Source organism: Schistocerca gregaria, chromosome 1, assembly GCF_023897955.1.
Source record: "Schistocerca gregaria isolate iqSchGreg1 chromosome 1, iqSchGreg1.2, whole genome shotgun sequence".
Classification (NCBI taxonomy): Eukaryota; Metazoa; Arthropoda; class Insecta; order Orthoptera; family Acrididae; genus Schistocerca; species Schistocerca gregaria.
Genome location: NC_064920.1, coordinates 1,161,888,230 through 1,161,907,908, shown reverse-complemented (window position 1 = coordinate 1,161,907,908; position 19,679 = coordinate 1,161,888,230). Strand labels below are relative to the sequence as shown.

General features: G+C 39.7%; 1 protein-coding gene across 1 annotated transcript in view; it reads right to left on the bottom strand.

Moving 5' to 3' along the window:
- Nucleotides 1–1,881: 1,881 nt before the first annotated feature.
- The window catches only part of LOC126316749 (lachesin-like), a 607,630-nt gene continuing 589,832 nt past the window's right edge, over nt 1,882–19,679 (bottom strand). Inside the window, exons 9-10 of the mRNA XM_049992876.1 lie at nt 15,234–15,292; nt 1,882–2,565 (exon numbers count right to left, since the gene is read on the bottom strand). Coding sequence (XP_049848833.1) covers nt 2,542–2,565; nt 15,234–15,292 — 83 coding nt within the window. The 3' untranslated portion in view covers nt 1,882–2,541. The remainder of the gene's footprint in view (nt 2,566–15,233; nt 15,293–19,679) is intronic.

Below are 19,679 nucleotides of genomic sequence, written 5' to 3'. Positions count from 1 at the left end.
GCACTTTGAACCACTACTGAACGAAAACACCTCTCACGCGGACTCGCATGATTACACCTTCTGCTCTTACGTCGCTTTTAAGACCGCCTGTCATTCTTCACTGTACCTGCAATCACTCGCACACGTCACATTACTTTAAAAAATTCCTTAACTATACTCACACCAGTTGCGGGCAAACTGCTCTTTAGTAAGTAATATTACCACGGCAACTATGTAAACTCTTCCAGCACCTAAACACGACCTCACATCACTGACCATCCCTCGAATCCTGTTTGTTGAGACACGCATTTATTTCGTCATTGTCTTCATGTGCCAAGAATTAACTTACATGTCAAAATAATATGTACAAATAAATAGTTTTCTGCATAATTCACTTTCTTTTTCTACCACTACATGTTTCGATGGCAAACGCTACGATCTTCAGTTGGAGAATTACGTAGCGAGGAACACAGGCACAGGCCTTGGGAGAACAGGTTATTTTTCGTCTTTTAAGGAATCATGATGCTGTCCTTTAAGGAAAAAATAATTAATGCAATTAATTTTTGAGTTTAATTGCTATCTGACTGAAAAAGTGTCCAGTGGTAGCTACGTAAATATTTACTTCACGCTACCGATATGCAGTGTGTTAAAAGGAAAGTTTCGTTTTTTAATGTGAAAGATGAAGTAGTACGTAACTTTCCAATGCTTATTGCCTGGGAGTGGAACAAAAAACAACCAAGGCTTCAATAGTGTCGCAACTAACAAACAAAATTAAAATTTTCTATTGAATTCGTATATCACTCAGTTTAAAACAACTTTTAACCTTTGGCCCACTGTTCATACACAACCTCTGACAACGTCTTTGCTTGCAGTTTGCTGTCGTTTTCAGCAGAGACAGAAAGTCGCAGTCGAAGTTTATGCATTACCTGAAGAGTTCGGATCCATGTAGAGCTTCTTGCAGTGTACAGTTATTCTGAAACCCTAATGCTGTCAGTATGTCGACGAGAAACAGAGAAAAACCTTTCCAAAATATACGCACATGTACTTGGTTTGAATTCGAGCACAAGAAACAGTGGTTTTCTCATCGACAAGCCTACTGCCCTCGATTTCAGAATTTGGACTTCTATAGTAACTTAAAGCTGTGAGTTGATCTAGGCCACCGTTATCTACCTGCACTACTCGCGTTCACTGATCGCAAAACGCTGGCTTCCCGCCGACGACATCTCTGTTAACTGGCGCAAGACGATACGTCGTTGCCGATCTCCATGGGTTCCTTGTGCTTTACATTTTAATAAAATTTGCTTAAGTGGATCTTGCGTAAACTTCATGATTTAGTGAAACTTCGTGGCAGATTAAAACTGTTTGCCGAACCGAGACTCGAGCTCGGGACCGTTGCCTTATGCGGGCAACTGCTTTACCATCTGAGCTACCCAAGCACGACCCACGACCCTTCCCCACAGCTTCAATTCCGCCAGTACCTCGTCTCCCACCTTAGTATATTATGAATTGTTCCATTCATGATATTTACTTTATTCCATATTACAAAAATGTTACATTTCTTTACTTAAAAGTAGCCTCCTCAGATTTATAGCCAGTCACAGGTCACCATTACCTTCACGTAGATTGGGGCTTGGGGAGGTAAATTCCCAAACACCGTTTACTGACAAGGTAACGAAACCTGGATCCCTTCATGATGGCCGCTAGAAGTAGAATTTGCTATGTCGTCGCCTAAACTCAACGCCACGGAAAAAAATTAAAATGTCCATTTGATGATACGTATGCAAGAAACGTATTTAAGCTGGCTATATATGAAGATATAATGATTCATTTGTGCTATATATTGTTGATCACCAGTTATCTAACACTTAGGACAGGATTTAAGTGTAAATATTAAACGAGATGTTGGGTTTAATAAATTTATTACAAATATAATCGTATATACACGCGACAGAACGTAGCAATACTGACAAACAGAAGCAGCGTATTGTGGAAGCACACAGTTCATATAGCGAGAATCATAACTTTTTGTTGTTTCAGTTTCCTGCTTACAGCTACTACCTCGATTAACTTTCCCAGTGACAGCATACAAACATTGCGTTTTAAACACACTGTTCCTGGAAGTTAAGTCGACCAATCAGCATTCCTTATCGCAATTGACATTACAGTCTTAACAGATGAACAACCTCAGATAGAATTGTAATAGCATTTTGTTGGAAGGGGTGGTTTTTATTTTCAGCACTCTCTTGTCGCATCGCCGTATCTGAGGTACCCACAGAAGAAGTTAGTGTCTCAATTTTACTTGTTCCCCACTGCCAAGAAGTCACACGCAAAACTGATAAAAGAGCGAGTCGAAGGAAACGTGAAGATTTATCGTGTTCACAGTGCCACTTGCTAAGCTGCGTCTGACAAGTAGTTTTGTGGCAGCGTACGTCACAAATTTTGTGAGGAATTACTAAACAACAACGTCGTTCACCATTCCTCTGTGTATCCCTTTACTTTCACAGTCACTTTGTAGCTGGTTGAATGACTCACGGGTCATGATCCTGGAGTATGTATCGCATCTCAGACGACGAAAACACGCTCCACCTGCAACACAAACGAAAAAAAAGCTGTAAGTTGACTAGAAAATCTTGTATCTGTCTGTTCCTTAACAAACTGAAAAACAGGAGGCATATATTTTCCACATTTACTGTGATCATGTCATGTCCCGCTTGCGAAACAACGAGGATGACAATATTAAGCTAAGAGGAGAAGAATAAGTTAATCTGGACTGGAAACACCTATATAAGATATGTGTAGAATGTGCTGCTCCATTCAGTAATACACGGTTCATTAATTTACTAATGCGAAGGCTTTCGGTAAGGCAGTTTGTAACTAACACATACCAAAAGGAAAAGTAAACAGCGTTGCCTCATATAGTATGGAGAAGAAAGTACAACGGCAGTCGACCCCGCCAGAAAATTTGGGTCATCACCTACTGAAAGTACGGCGTTTAAATTTTGTTACTCGTTCAGCCTCTCTGCAGCCTCTTACAGACCGAGCGCGAAAACTGCACAGTGGAGTGCACAGTGCACAGTGGAGTGACATCCAAATCCCTCCTACTAGCGGGATTTTGAAGGCTTAGGAAGAAGAGAGGGGAGGTGGGCACATACACCTAACGTGTTTTGGAGTCTTGTTCGAGAATATATGTCATTCTACGCATATGTACGTGAAATATTATTTAAGACTATTCTCGTACTGATAGTCTGCAGCTACATACACGCTTCAAAATCAAATAGAAAATACCCTAAGTAACTGAACAGTTGTTATGAAATGAAGCTAATGTTTTCGCTTTACAATTGAATCGTGCGAATCACGTTGAAGAAGACCGCATCTCCTGCAGCGTCAAGTTTAAAATACAAAGAAAATCACGCAAAACAGCGATGGTAATAGTTAAATAGCGGCATGCTCTTTCTTTAATGGAACACTGATCGTTTAATTCTTTTATACCGCATCTGTGAATCGCAAAACAGGGATCTGTGGTACTAGCTGCAGGTTAGAAGCTGCACAGTCTAACACGTGGAACAAACCGAGTTACGGATGTCCAAAAACATTATTTCACAAACTTCCTACTTTCTCCACTGTACACTACCTGACGCACGGGCATTAGGCGACTGCGGTAGAACAGTGGTGGTGACAAACAATCGGTGCGCATGAAAGTGTGAAAGCTGTACTTTCAGAAACTCACAAATGTGTGTGAATATGAGTGTGGTATCTTATGGGACTTAACTGCTAAGGGCAGCAGTCCCTAAGCTTACACACTACTTAACCTAAAGTATTCTAAGGATAAACACACACGTCCATGCCCAAGGAAGGACTCGAGCCTCCGCCGGACCAGCCGCACAGTCCATGACTGCAGCGCCCCAGACCGCTCGGTTAATCCCGCGCGGCCCCTTCAGTCTGGTCACTGATTATATAGTCACATGAAGGAATGAGCACTAGAGACCGCCATAAGCAGTTTCCGTAGCTTTCTACAGTTTTCTTGTCGTAGGTAATTCCACTCCTGAACCTTTCTGTTATTTCCATCGTTGCTTCTTCAACGTACACATTGAACAGTAGGAGCAAAAGACTACATCCCTTTCTTACATCCTTTTTAATCCAGGCATTCTGTTCTTAGTCGTCCACCCTTTTCATTCCTTCTTGGTTTCTTGTGCATGTCGTATATCACCCGTGTCTCCCTATAACTTACCCCTATTTTCCTCAGAATTTTAAACATCTAACACCGTTTTACATTGTCCCAACGCTTTTTCTCGTCCGACAAATCCAGTGAATGTGTCTTGCTTCCATTATCAACCGCAACGTCAGAATTGCCACACTGGTCTTTATATTTCTTAGAGCCAAACTGATCGTCATCTAAAACACCCTCAATTTTATTTTTCATTCTTCTGTATACTATTCTTGTCAGCAACTTGGTTGCATGAGCTGTTAAGCTGATTGTGCGATAATTCTCGCACTCGTCAGCTCTTGCAACCTTGAGAACTACGTAGATGATATTTTTCCGAAAGTCAGACGGTATATTGCCAGTCTCATACATTCTGCACACCAACGTAAACAGTCGTTTTGTTGCCACTTCCCCTAATGGTTTTAGAAATTGGGATGTTATCGATCCCTTCTGCCTTATTTGATCTTAAGTCCTCCAAAGCTCTCTTAATTTCTGTTTTTAATACTGGATCTCCTATCTCTTGTAAATCCACTCCTGTTTCTTCTATCACATCAGACAAATCTTTCCCCTCATAGAAGCATTCATTGCACTCTTTCCACGTATCCGTCTCTCTTCTGTATTTAACGGTGGAATTCCTGTTGCGCTGTTAATGTTGCCACTCTTGCCTTTAATTTCATGGAAGGTTCAAGATGTGGCAGGTCCAAGAGTACGTATTTTCCTTCAACGGCTTCGTCACAGTGTTGCAACACTAATGGGAGCTGCAAACTTTGTAATGCATTTAGAATTAGAACTTCTTTTTAGCTTTTGAATTTCACGTTTTCTATGATAAAGTTTACGCTGTACACCTGAGATTCACCAAATACTACCACAGCTACTGAGTAAGATCATGAATAACGAAAACTGAAGCGCTAAGCAACCACTCAATGTTATTAATTTAGCTGTGGAACTGTAAATACGAGTGAATGAATAGATGATGAAAAAGGTTTTCATTATGTATGCAGCCAAAATCGCTGAGAAATGAAGACATATTTTGCACAGAAAAAACGAAAAGAATACGTCGAGGATTGATATAACTTATTATAAAATGAAGAAAAAAACGAAAATTCCGCAACTGTGTAAGCTCCTGTGAGTAAATCTAACAAATGAACAAATAGGACTCTTTCTAGTTTACAATATTAACTGCACCGACAGATAGGAGAAAGAAAGAGCAAGGTTTGGTGATAAGCAGATATGAGCATTACTCGACTAAATTTCTATCTAGTTAATTAATCTAATAAATAGAACATTCAAACAAAATATATTCACGAATTTATTCTCCTCTCAGAGAATAAAAATAAATATTTATTTATTGTTTGTAACTTGAATAAAGACTAACGTAGAATGCCACTATATTTCCTTCGTCTACTTCTTTCATTGAATTCTATAACTAGCGTTTGTTCCCTTGGCTCAGAGCAGTTTCTGATAACTGAATAACTCATTAATGATTTGTACAGAAATGTGACTCGGTGGTATGTTGCCGGCACTGTAAGTCAAGAGACTTGCCAGCCTCTGTAACAGAAAAACGGAGTGACATTATCATCTGTAGAATTTGAGAGATACCGTGCGACCTCGCAGAGAACTGCTGACGACAAAACGAACGAAGAAACAGAAATAAAGGAAAGAAAAAGGGTTAAGTTCCCGAATACGGAGCTAACGGTTTAAGTTCCGACCTTCCGTTGGTCCAACGACATGTTTCTGTTACTTCTCGCTTCTGTCACCCCTCAATAAGAAGAAAAACCCCAAGTTGCTGAGCTGAAGGTTCGCCTCTCATTGGCTGCGTAATGCTGTTCGGAGGTGGGAGGAAGGTAAGGGTGCACAGCATGCCTAGTGAAGGACCGCTGTGCTCGAGCCAGCCTTCCGGTTGATAACAGCTTTCGTTGCTTTACTGAGCATAAACGCAACATAAAAGTGGTTTCTTAGTGGCTGGCCTTAGCGGTTACATTACCGGAACGGCCCAGTTCAGCTAGCTGCACTCACCAGTACTTCCCGTTTCCCTCTCCCAACGTGCGGAAGTTCTCCACGTAAACAGCCAAAAATGACAATACAGCGAACCAGAAACTTAATCTACAACTTCTTCCTCCACTGTATCAATATTGCTAAAACAGTCGGATATGGGTGTCTTGTTATTGTAAATAAACAATTCGATCATGTTTATAGAACTACATAGCGAACAAACGTAGTATGAACTTAGAGGCTTCTAAAGAACTCCTAAAATGTTTGTGGAACGCTGCTGGACGTCGAAAGACAACCATAGGTGTTTTAAGATCAACTCTGAGTAGGCTTTCTGTTATAAGATGGAACGATTTCTCGATCCGACATGTACCTATGAAGTTACATAGAACTAAGAGAATGAAAAATTTGGAAAGAGATATGGGTTTGAGTACATAAAGAGTTTATAGTATTATAGCACACAGTCATTTTTTTTAAGAAATTGTCAAGAGACGATCGGAAGACACTTTTTGCCTTTCTGCAACTACTGCAGTCACGTTCACTTGGGTTGCAGTATATGACCAAGAGCGACATAAAACGAGTTATAGACATATCTAATACCGTAACCAGAGAAATGATAAATTTCGATGAAACTGGGTCACGAGGTAAAATTGATGTAATAACGTAAAACGATGATGTAGTTTGAACGTTATTGTGGAAGGTAAAGCTATCGTGGAATCACAACGGAGTTATTTGCCAAAAACTGCAGCGGAATTGATTCCACATTTTTTTCTGCTATTTATTGTCAAGTCGGGAGATAGATGATCTGTTGTGTTAAAAGGTGTGGATAAAAAAACCTATGTCAAGAATGCTAAAATTACTTTATTGATTACTAATTTCAGCTAACTGACGAAACACCTTCACAACTAACACACAGAAAATTGCATCAAAGATGTGAGCAATAGTAAAATATATTTGATATTATACTTCCATTCTGTGATACTTACATACCAACAAAAATGTTACTACATTCAGTATGATGTATTAGCCACCAGGCATTACACATAGTCGTAATCTGTTGAGCTGAATCGCCCTTGTTAAGCCAACCGTGAACACATATACACTACTGGCCATTAAAATTTCTACACCACGACGACGACGTGCTACAGACGCCAAATTTAACCGACAGGACAAGGATGCTGTAATATGCAAATGATTAGCTTTTGAGGGCATTCACACAAGGCCTACAACGTGCTGACATGAGGAAAGTTTCCAACCGATTTCTCATACACAAACAGCAGTTGACCGGCGTCGCCTGGTGAAACGTTATTGTGTTGCCTCGTGTAAGGAGGAGAAATGCGTACCATCAGGTTTCCGACTTTGATAAAGGTCGGATTGTAGCCTATCGCGATTGCGGTTTATCGTATCGCGACATTGCTGATCGCGTTGGTCGAGATCCAATGACTGTTAGCAGAATATGGAATCGGTGGGTTCAGGAGAGTAATCCGGAACGCCGTGCTGGATCCCATCGGCCTCTTATCACTAGCAGTCAAGATGACTGGCATCTTATCCGCATGGCTGTAACGGATCGTGCAACCACGGCTCGATCCCTGAGTCAACAGACGGGGACGTTTCCAAAACAACAACCATCTGCACGAACAGTTCGACGACGTTTGGAGCAGCATAGACTATTAGCTCGGAGACAACCGCTGCGGTTACCCTTGGCGCTGCATCACAGACAGGAGCACCTGGATTCACGAATGGCAAAACGTAATTTTTCGGATGAATGCAGGTTCTGTTTACAGCAACACGATGGTCTAAACCGTGTTTGGCGACATCGTGGTGAACGCACATTGGAAGCGTGTATTCGTCAAAGCCATACTGGCGTATCATCCGGCGTGATCGTATGGGGTGCCATTGGTTACACGTCTCGGTCACCTCTTGTTCGCATTGGCGGTACTTTGAACCGTGGACGTTACATTTCAGATGTGTTACGACCCGGGGCTCTACCCTTCATTCGATCCCTGCGAAACCCTATATTTCAGTAGGATAATGCACGACCGCATGTTAAACGTCCTGTACGCGCCTTTCTGGATACAGAAAAGGTTCGACTGCTGCCCTGGCCAGCACATTCTCTAGATCTCTCACCAATTGAAAACGTCTGGTTAAAGGTGGCTGAGCAACTGGCTCACCACAATACGCCAGTCACTACTCTTGATGAACTCTGGTATCGTGTTGAAGCTGCTTGGGCAGCTGTACCTGTACACGCCATTGTGTTTCACTCAATGCCCAGGCGTATCAAGGCCGTTATTACGGCCAGAGATGGTTGTTCTGCGTACTGGTTTCTCGGGATCTATGCACCCAAATTGCATGAAAATGTAATCACATGTCAGTTCTAGTATAATCTATTTGTCCAATGAATACCCGTTTATCATCTTCATTTCTTCTTGGTGTAACAGTTGTAATGGCCAGTAGTGTCTGATGCCCAGACAGTTTGTTCCTTTAAAATAAAAAATCAGGGACACACACATTCGCATTTGGCATGCACCTGAAGTAAGCACGTCACTCAATTCGAGGCATAAATTGTCATAAGAAAGTTTTACATTACGTGCCTAAACGTAGAAAAATGGATCTTCTGGCAGAATTATAAATATGCAGCCTCAATAAACACGTGTCTCATAGTTCAGTAAATGAGCAACTAGAATAGAACGAAAAATTTTTTTTTCAATATATTTGACGAATTCCTGGATCTGTTTCAGTTTTTCACGTCCGTTAACTATACCATTTTGTTCTTGTTCCACCTGCTTTGGGATCTGAATTATAGCCACATAAGCTGGACACACTATATCTTTGTGTTTATGAAAATTTTGCACGTTTTGGGTAAAATTGCTCTTTCTCAAATTCTTTTATGCTTAGAAACTGTATAGCAATTCTTTTCATTGTATAGTGACTTCTACCACTTATGTTTCGATCATCGGTACAATGATGATCTATGGCACCCAGACACTGGCCTACAATTAGCACCTTAGACCTTGAGCTACAATTAGCAACTAGACTGTGGGCTACTGTTATGAGCTAGACGGGGAGTTACAATTAGCAGCCAGACCTAGGGCTACCACAATACCAACTGCCTGTACGAATTTATATATTTTCGACCATAACTCCTAGAACTTAGGCTTGGATAGCACCTAGACCTCCGCAGTATAAATTTTCCATGTGTATACATGTATTTTACAGTGGATAACTCCTACCATCTATTGTGCATAGTGTCATAATGTTTCATACAACTAACTGATTACAAGGCTAATATTGTGTATAGTACCTATACCTCGAACTACTACGCCAATAATACTTATAAATAATAATTAATTCTTCTATCATTTACATCAACAGTTCATTTCACCCGCTGACACGTGCCAAACTTTTAGCTCAGACTTTGCATTATCAACAAGCATTATGGATTTTTAGTTAAATACCTGATGTAAAGGACTGTAATATTCTCCAAATTGCTAGTTTTAGCACCTAAATCTCAAACAATATGTTAGTGAATATGTATTGTGGTGTAGAGATAGCTTATACCTGTCATTGTTCTATTACATTTTCAAGCAAATATGGTAACTTACCAGCTGCATCTCTCATTTGAAGCACGTAACTGTGGGCCATCTTGCTCGATGCTTCATCGCATATATAGCAGCTAGATCTTGAACTACATTCAGATTGAATTTGGTCTTTGGAAATATTTAGCGTTAGGAAGCTGTAGTAATAATTTGTATTTTTATACCTACGAGCTGTTGGTATTTTATTGTTTAGCAAATACAGAGGTATGACTACTTTCCATTGTAATTAATATCCAATGGTTTCTGTATGTCACTTACATAATTGTTCCTACTGTTTTGATTTTAATAGTGGTCACTTATAAAGCTATTGTATCTGGTACCTACACTTCAGGTTACAACAAAATGGAATCTTCAGTTGTTCTCTTATTTTATATGCAACACTAAAATCTGAGCTACATTAATTGATATGTCACTGTGTAACACCTAGACCTCAAGCTACATTAGGATCACATCGCCCTTCTGTTTCAGAGCTATCCTTAATGACCTTTGATACTTTACCCTTAGACTTAGGCTACCTACTAATTATTTTATATGCACAGAGATAATGATAACATTTGAGACATCCTGTTTTATTGGACAGATTGTTTTATTACGTTTTTAAGCATATCATATAATTTATACTGAACCTCAGTATGTGAATCTCTTTTATCAGGCACTTAAGTGTGAGCTATATCACTCAATGCATCATTATGTGTTTGGCATGTAGACCTTCAGCTACATTTGTTTTGTATCTGTTCTGTGTCTTATATCTTCACACCTCGGTATCCGAATATACTTCAATCAAGTTGTGGCTTTACATACACGATAGTGTGACACGTTATTCTGTATCATATTTAAGCATAAGGATGCCTATGATTATAATTTGTATCTAAACGATTCAGCCACTTTCATGTGTCCTGTATTATTTTTTGGGCTTCGTAATACTTAGTGACCACATGTAATTCTGGCTATACTTAGCATCTACACCTCAGGTTACAACATCACGTAATTTCAGCTGTGCTGTACTTTTATATGAAGCATCAGAACTGAGTTTTATTACTCGGTAGGTACACGCTGTGTATGTAATACCTACACCTTAACCTTCATTGGAATGATACATAAGTCTACGTCTGCTCGATCGCCTGGATATTAGTTCTAATGTAATTGTTCTCACGAACATCTATTACAAGGTAAACAAAATAATACTTAATTTTCATCATTTAACTTGTATTTTGACAAGTATCTTACGAGTTAATGTTTGATGATACGTTTTACATTAAACACCTGGGTGTAAGTTACTAAGTTACTATGAATATATTCATGAAGTTCGATCCTTCTAACTTGTCTTAACGTAACACCTGCTGGCTCAGTTGTGCCACTTAGGTTTTATTCATCTATTTATGATTTGTAATTAAAGTCACTCTCAACGCTGGATGTAATTGACATCTAGATTTTGGCTTAAAGTATTTCTCGCTTTATTATTTAGTATTTTACATTTTTAATTCGTTGATCATTGGCTCTGTGCATTCTTTTTTGTATCTTAAAATATTGTACCGCTTTCAGTTGCGGCAATATTAATTTCCTTCTTTTGTTGTATTACTTAACCAACGGCTTGTGTTCGGTATATGATTCCTAGAAATTGTAGAAACTGAACGTAGTTCCCTAAATTTTATGTAAAAAGACCGTTACGTTGCAATTCGTTGCATTTTTATGGAGGCCCGACTTTGTAAAATCTCGCTTGTTGGCGGCGCAATCTGGTAGTTAGGGATTTCGTCGTATAGCAATAATGTTACGTATGCTGCCAGTTCTCCGACAGCCATAATACGGCTGTTTTTTTTTTTTTTTTTTTTTTTTTTTTTAGTAATGCGCCATTTTCACATGCGAATGTGTACTGTACCGTAGTTACCAATGTCAACACGTCACATTTAAACGCAAATGTGGCAATATGTGCTCTTCAGATGTATGTGGCCAGCATTGTAGATTGTGTAACCATGACGACCCATTTTAGAGTGTCATTCCACCTTTATACCACTTGCAAAGTATAGTTTTGTAAGTTCTCTATTTTCGTCACCATATATAACAATTTTTCAAGGTGTATATAACAAGAGCTGAAACACACTGAATAAACTTATGTTTTTCATTGTAACGTATCACAGAACGGAAGTAAAAATATCAAATTTGTTTTGCTATCGTTCGCCTCTTTTACACAATTTTCTGTGTTTTAGACCTGAATATGGCACGTCACTGAGCTGAAACTAGTAATCAGTATAGGAATTTTAGCAACCTTCAGCTAGGATTTTTCATCCACACATTTTTCTCAATTTTTGCTAAAGAAGATTGTGATCTTACGTTTCTATCAAGGAATAAAGACGATTTAAGGAGATATAAGGATATTATATATCCTCTTCACGTGGGTAGAATTTATTTTATGTAGTATGTTTACAACGACAAATCTTACAACACCAAATAAATTTTGGGATGCGATCTTTCAAAAAAAGAGTTGTTTTGAAAACTAATTTAAAAACAACAAGAATCCAATGAGTATTCACGAAATCTCTCGCACACCGTGCCTGCATAACGATCATTCGTATGGGTCACGTGCCTGCAGGCTCTAGGGTGAAATACATCTTTCATAAGTTGAACTATTATAGGAAAGATGAACAATGGTTGGTTTCATATATGGAGATGTGGAAACAAAGGGATGTAACCAAGTATCGTCAACAGTCAGGCGACTAATTTAAATCCGCATGGTACGTTCTAAAGTGGGGAGAGAGTGCCGCCACAGGATTCCGCTCCGGGTCTATTGCTTTCCTTAATACGTCAGGGTTGTAGGCTACCCCCAATGTTATCCAATCTGGACATTGAGCAAGCAGTAAAGGAAACCAAAGTAAACTTTTCAGTAAGAATTGGAAGTCCACAGAGAGGAAATACATGATTTGAGGTTGGCCGATGACATTTTAAATCTATTAGTGCTAGCAAAGTACTTGGAGGAGCAGTTGAACGGAATGGATAGGGTTGTGAACGGACGATATACTTGTAAGGTGAACATCTACTAAAGCAAAATGAGGACAATGAAATGCAGCCGTATTAAATCAGTTGATGCTGACGGAATTAGATTAGGAAACGAGATACTAAAAGTAATAGATGAATTTTGCTATTTGGGCTGCAAAACAAATGATGATAGCCGACGTAAACAGGTTATAAAATGTAGACTGCCAATAGCAAGGAAGGTGTTTCTGTGGACGAGAAATTTGTTAACATCAAACATAGTTTTAAGCTGTACGAAGTATTTTATGAAGGTATTTGGAGTGTAGTCGTGAATGGAAGTGAAACATAGACGATAAACATTCTAGACGAGAAGAGACTAGAGGCTTTTGATACATGGCGCTACAGAATAATACTGAAAAGTAGATGGGTAGCTAATGTAACTCATGAGGAGCTACGGATGGATTTGGGGAGACAAGAAATTTGTGGTGTAGCTTGACTAAAAAAGGGATCAGTTGATAGGAGATGTTCTGTGACCACGAGGCATCACTCACTGATTACTGGAGGGAGACATGGGGATGAAGGGTAAAAATCGGAGAGGAAGTCCGAGAAATGAATACAGTAAGTAGATTCGTAAGGAATATTCGGATAAAAATAAGCTTGCGCAGGCTAGAGTAACATGAAAAGCTACATCAAACCAGTCTTCGGAATGAAGGCCACAATAATAATAATGATCTCACACTAAATATGTTTGGTAATACAAATAGGTTAGGTGAAATGTTAGGTAATACAAATATATTAGTGGGTAATATCGGCTTGTGGCTTGCAGGAAACTGACAGATGCTGATCTACAAAAAACATGTTAAAACAGTTTCTGAAGCGAAACTGTCATAGAAGTTAAATTTAAGAATCATAAATGGAGGAGATAATTAGTGAAGTACAACACACTAAATATCGAACTGAATACAGATGAAAATGTTTTTTTTTTTGTTTTTTTTTTGTGATCATCACATTTAGGATATAAATGCTGTAAGAATTATTAGAAATCTAAGCTCCGTCTAGAAACGATGGCGGGTCCGTTCGTAGCGGTCGAACGCCGTGTCACCCCCATCATTTGAAGCCTTATGGATGAGAGTGAGGTCGTCGCATTGTTCAACCGCCCGTTGTCAATTTTTGTGACCTGAAGCAGCTACTAGACTGTCAACTACGACTCAGTGAGCTTCACGTGGGACAGGATACCCTATTACCTTCCTCCCACCAATAAAAATCCCCGATAGTAGCGGGAATCGCACCCTGATTTTCTATATGGCAGTCAATCACACTAGCCACTTAGCTGCGGAGGCACTGTTGTGAATGCTATTAGAATAATCTCCATTGTCTCTGTCATTGAAAAGCGACAGCTTGTATACGACGCATAATTTTATTGTGCTGCATCTTATAGTATTATATTTTGAGGCAACTCTAAATACTGTTCAGTTAGAAAGAGCAGTCAAAATCTCTTTCATTGTTAGTTCACCGGCTTCGTGTAGCTACGTGCTTTATAATTTTGGTGTCGCTGCTCATACAGTCCCTACTGACATTTGTGAATAATAACAGTGACGCATTCGAGAGCGAGCGCCAGACGGAAAAATGATTTGCATTTGGGGAACAATTCATCAACCATTATCTTCAACAGACTACCACCACAACTGTTTTAGCGTTGAACCTCGTACTATCGAAACCAAATTCAAATATTTTGTCCAAACTTTTTAATTATGTACAGCATTTCATAGCAGTAATTTCAAGAATTACAGTGCAATAAATTGTTTTTGTATACACTACTGACAATTGTTTATGGTTTATTATTTTTTATTTTTATTTTCTTTTTTCATTTTTTATTTACTCTTTAAGTTTCGGTGAATTACACGTGGTGATTTTACTGCATGGGGACAAACAGCAAGAAAGTTTGTGGACGACGAGATGTAATGATTAAATCGGCTATACTCAGCCCATTTTTATACAATAGCTAAACAAATTCCTCTCTTTTACCTAAAGGAGCAACAACGTTTACAGGTCTTACTTATACTTTTTCTCTATTGTTCTTAAATGGGTTTACCACGTATTCTTCTTCACTACAGCTATCCATTAATTATTACATAAATATCACCAATCTTGCTATACGAACCGTTTCTTTAAATAAAAAAAAACTTCTCTATTTCTTTTTTATCCTCTTTCTTTCTTCACTTTCTCTTATTTGCACCCCTTGCACTATGGGCTTCCTTTCTTTTTCTGAGTTTTCAATTTTCAGTTGCTTACAAGTACCTAAGAATGCTCAAGCAATATTTACAGACATTCGCGTGAATGAGTAAGAAATCTGACGACTGAATAACAATGTTTTTACGTCACCTAAAATCTAGGCAGATATTTTTTCTACCTATACTGTGTGGGAATAACTTGTTGGAGAAGCAGTTTGATATTGTTAACATTGAGTAATAAGTGATTAGTATCAATGCACCCAGCTGTACCTGGCTCATAAGCGTCCACAGCACATGTAGTAGCAACAACAAGCATGGCTCCTGGGCTCCTGAAACAGAAAGCAACAAGTAGAAATTAGCCGATGTTTCTCGTTCCTCTTCAGATCCCTTATAAGAAATAGTGCAAAATATTTCGGGAGTACATTTGGCTAGGTAACGTACCTAAGTGGCTATCATTACAAGATCATAGGTTAATGCAAAAGCGAGGTAACCATTGCAGATATGAAATGCTGGTACATTAACAACCAGTGTAAACGCCAGAATGTTGAATGCAAGCATCCAAACGAGCATTCGTTGTGATGTACAGGTGCCGAATGTCATTTTGTGCACTAGCGTTCCATGTGTGTTGCACTTGGTCAGTCAATACAGGGACGGTAGTGGATGACGCTGGAGCTGTCGTCCGATGTTGTCAAATATGTGCTCGACTGGAGAGAGGTCTGGTGATCGGGCAGGCCAAGGCAACATGTTAACACCTTGTAGAGGTTTTGTGTTACAACAGCGGTACATGAGTGAGCGTTATCCTGCTGGAAAACACGTCCAGGAATGCTCTTCATGGATGACAGCAAAGCAGATCCAATCACCAGATCAATGTACAAATTTGCAGTCAGGGTGCATGGGATGATCACGAGAGTGCCCCAGCTGCCATACGAAATCGCATACCAGACCATAACTCCAGGTGTAGGTCCAGTGTGTCTAGCTCGCAGCTAGGTTGACTGCAGGAAGTCAATGGCCTCCTTCTAACAAATAAACGGCCGTCACTGGCACCGAGACAGAACCATCTTTCACCAGATGTCCATCCTGCCCTCCAATACGCTCTCGCTTGACACCACTGATGTTGCAAATGGCGATGGTTTGGGGTCAGTGGGATGCACGCTACAGGACGTGCGGCTCAGAGCTGTCCTTGAAGTAAACTAATTGTTAACAGTTCGTTGTCACTGTGGTGCCAAATTCTGCTCAAATTGCTGCTGCAGATGCAGTACGATACGACAGGGCCATGATCTGAATACGATGGTCTTCCCTCTCAGCAGTTTCACGCGGCAATCCGAAGCCCAATCTTCTTGCGACGGTATGTTCTCGTGACCACCGCTGCTAGCGATCATGTACAGTGGCTACATTCCCGCCACGTCTTTCTACCATATCGCAGTACTCGTAGCCCTGTTACACGACCTCGTTCAAACTCAGTGAGGTGTTGATAATGTATAGCACAATAAACAATACAAATGGTATGTGATATTATGGATTCTTATAGAATGGTGTATCGTAAAATGATGACGATGACCAAACAGAAAAATGCACCACATAAACACTGAATAACAAAAGTCACTTTCGAAGAGAACTGCACTCGGCACGCACCATGACACTAAGTGGGATCACTGCTGGAGCTTTTGCTACTATTTCCACAGGTCAGCAGCATTCTGTGTGCTGTGGACTGTAGACAGTCCTTATATCAGTGTACTCATGAGATCACTGTAGAAACCCCATCAGATGCAGTGGGCTCATTCTGTGATAAATGACCATGGAAGTCAGAATGATATTTACTGAAAGTACACCAAGTTGCAAGTGGATATCAGGGCTAGCCTTGCTTGTGCAAATGGTGGTTTAGTGACTGATTTTCTACAGCACGTCTGCTTCAGTCTGACGAAGTCAGTCAGCCGGCCGCTGTGGCCGAGCGGTTCTAGGCACTTTAGTCCGGAACCGCGCTGCTGCTACGGTCGCAGATTCGAATCCTGCCTCGGGCATAGATGTGTTTGATGTCGTTGAATTAGTTAGGTTTAAGTAGTTTTAAGTCTAGGAAACTGAAGGCCGCAGATGTTAAGTCCCATAGTGCTTAGAGCCATTTGAACCCATTTCTTTGAAGTCGGTCATATATACAACTGAAATTCTTAGTGAGTACACTAAATGGATGTTACATTTATAATAACATATTTAAGTCCAGTTTCATCCCGTGTCTGGAACTTGTTGGATCAGGTGGCGACTTCTTCAAATAGTGTTTTATTACTTATAATACTATTGTATCTTTTTAAATTTAATTTTTTGTTTCAAAATGTAATATCCCATAAGTGAATAAAATTGTGTTCATTTCTAATTACTCGTATTCTTTCACAAGCAACAGTAAATAACTGATCATCTCAGAGAACATCATATTCCAGTTCTACTTACTACTATTGTTTCAGGATTTTCAGGTAAAGTGTTGGAAATATTTCATTATAGTGATATTTTTAGTCTGATATTGAAATAAAATTAAGAGAAAGCACATAGTAATCAACTACATATCATCCTGGATTACCTACTTATCATCCTCATCATCATCATCATCATCATTTAAGACTGATTATGCCTCTCAGCGTTCAGTCTGGAGCACAGTCCCCTTATAAAATTCCTCCATGATCCCCTATTCAGTGCTAACATTGGTGCCTCTTCTGATGTGAAGCCTATTACTTCAAAATCATTCTTAACCGAATCCAGGAACCTTCTCCTTGGTCTGCCCCTACTCCTCCTACCCTCTACTGCTGAACCCATGAATCTCTTGGGTAATCTTGCTTCTGCCATGCGTGTAAGATGACCCCACCATCTAAGTCTATTCGCCCTGACTGCTACATCTATAGAGTTCATTCCCAGTTTTTCTTTGATTTCGTCACTGTGGATACCCTCCTGCCATTGTTCCCATCTACTAGTACCTGCAATCATCATAGCTACTTTCATATCCGTAACCTCAACCTTGTTGATAAGGTACCCTGAATCCATCCAGCTTTCACTCCCATACAACAAAGTTGGTCGAAAGATTGAACGGTGCACAGATAACCTAGTCTTATTACTGACTTCCTTCTTGCAGAAGAGAGTAGATCGTAGCTGAGCACTCACTGCATTAGTTTTGCTACACCTCGCTTCCATTTCTTTCACTATGTTGCCATCCTGTAAGAACATGCATCCTAAGTACTTGAAAATGTCCACCTGTTCTAACTTAGTTCCTCCTATTTCGCACTCAATCCCTTTATATCCCTTTCCCACTGACATTACTTTCGTTTTGGAGATGCTAATCTTCATACCATAGTCCTTACGTTTCTGATCTAGCTCTGAGATATTAGTTTGCAAACTTTCAATCGAATCTGCCATCACAGCTAAGTCATCCGCATATGCAAGACTGCTTATTTTGTGTTCACCTATCTTAACCTCACCCAGCCAGTCTATTGTTTTCAACATATGGTCCATATATCATCCTTGTGAAATGTTTTCTCCTGCTGCCGTGAAGGCTTACAAACTGTTATGTAAACAGTCATGGTGAGAATCGATTGATGAAGTTCTTGATCTCATACACAGAGTGTATGTTCCCCGTCTGTTTCTCTCAGTTATACTGAAAAGACAAGATCACTACAGCAATGGGAATTTCGGTAAATTGTACATAAATAACATCTGACTGGTCTCAAATTACATCTGGCAAGTCTAATTGAATGTCGTGAATCATAGCACACAAGCGTTTTTAGCTCTCTTCCAACAACAAAAACAACACGATATGTCTCTCTTAAAGACTGGTAATATTTCCTCTGAGATAACAAGTACCCGAAAATCGCTTGTAAATATGTTTATTGATTACCGGTTTCCACGTATTTCTGCTGTCATCATCGGATCTTGTTACATATTAATAGACGTGTTACAAAATCCGATGATGACAGCACAGAGCTGTCGAAACAGGTAATCAGTAAAAGGATTTACAAGGGATCTTGTCGTACCTGATGTGTCAGAATAATGTGAAAGTTCAGACTGGTCCCACCAGCTCACACGATGTCAGACATACGTACGGCTAGTAATCTCCACGTAAGTTTCCTATCCCTTTTTTTTACAATTGTTTTTGGCCGAGTCATCTATCCGCAATATGATTTTTGTTTGGGTGCTGTCTTACATCCCATGCATCACACTACAAAGTTTTCATACAAGACCGAGTTCGAAAGGGACAAGACAGCGGTAGCCATATGATTGAGACATATGGCCGTTGGCTTCTTACTGATATGAAACATCCCTGAAGGCCCCCTGTGTGTACGTAATTCTGATAGGACGAATATTTATGGAATCTTTGTCGTATTTTCTACAATTAAAACCTGTAAACACTTAGTAATGGAAAGAAACAAATAAATGGAAAATGTTAATTACTGTTTGGGCAAATCAAGTAGATCATCTAATTTCTCTCATTTATCTGTCCCGTCCTCTTCCTAGAACCTATCTTCAGACAGTGTGCCGGTCCGGGGCCTCATTAACAAGATCCGAGCGACTGGCAATTTCCACAGTAATTGCAGAAACACATAATGCAGAACACTAAGAGTAGTTTGCAGTGGCGTATTTGGAATAGCTGTTAGAAGTGCGTTTCGTATACCCACACAAGAAACAGTCGAAACGAAAGAAACGCAATGGGAAAGCAAAACGAACAGTGACTTATTTTTCAAA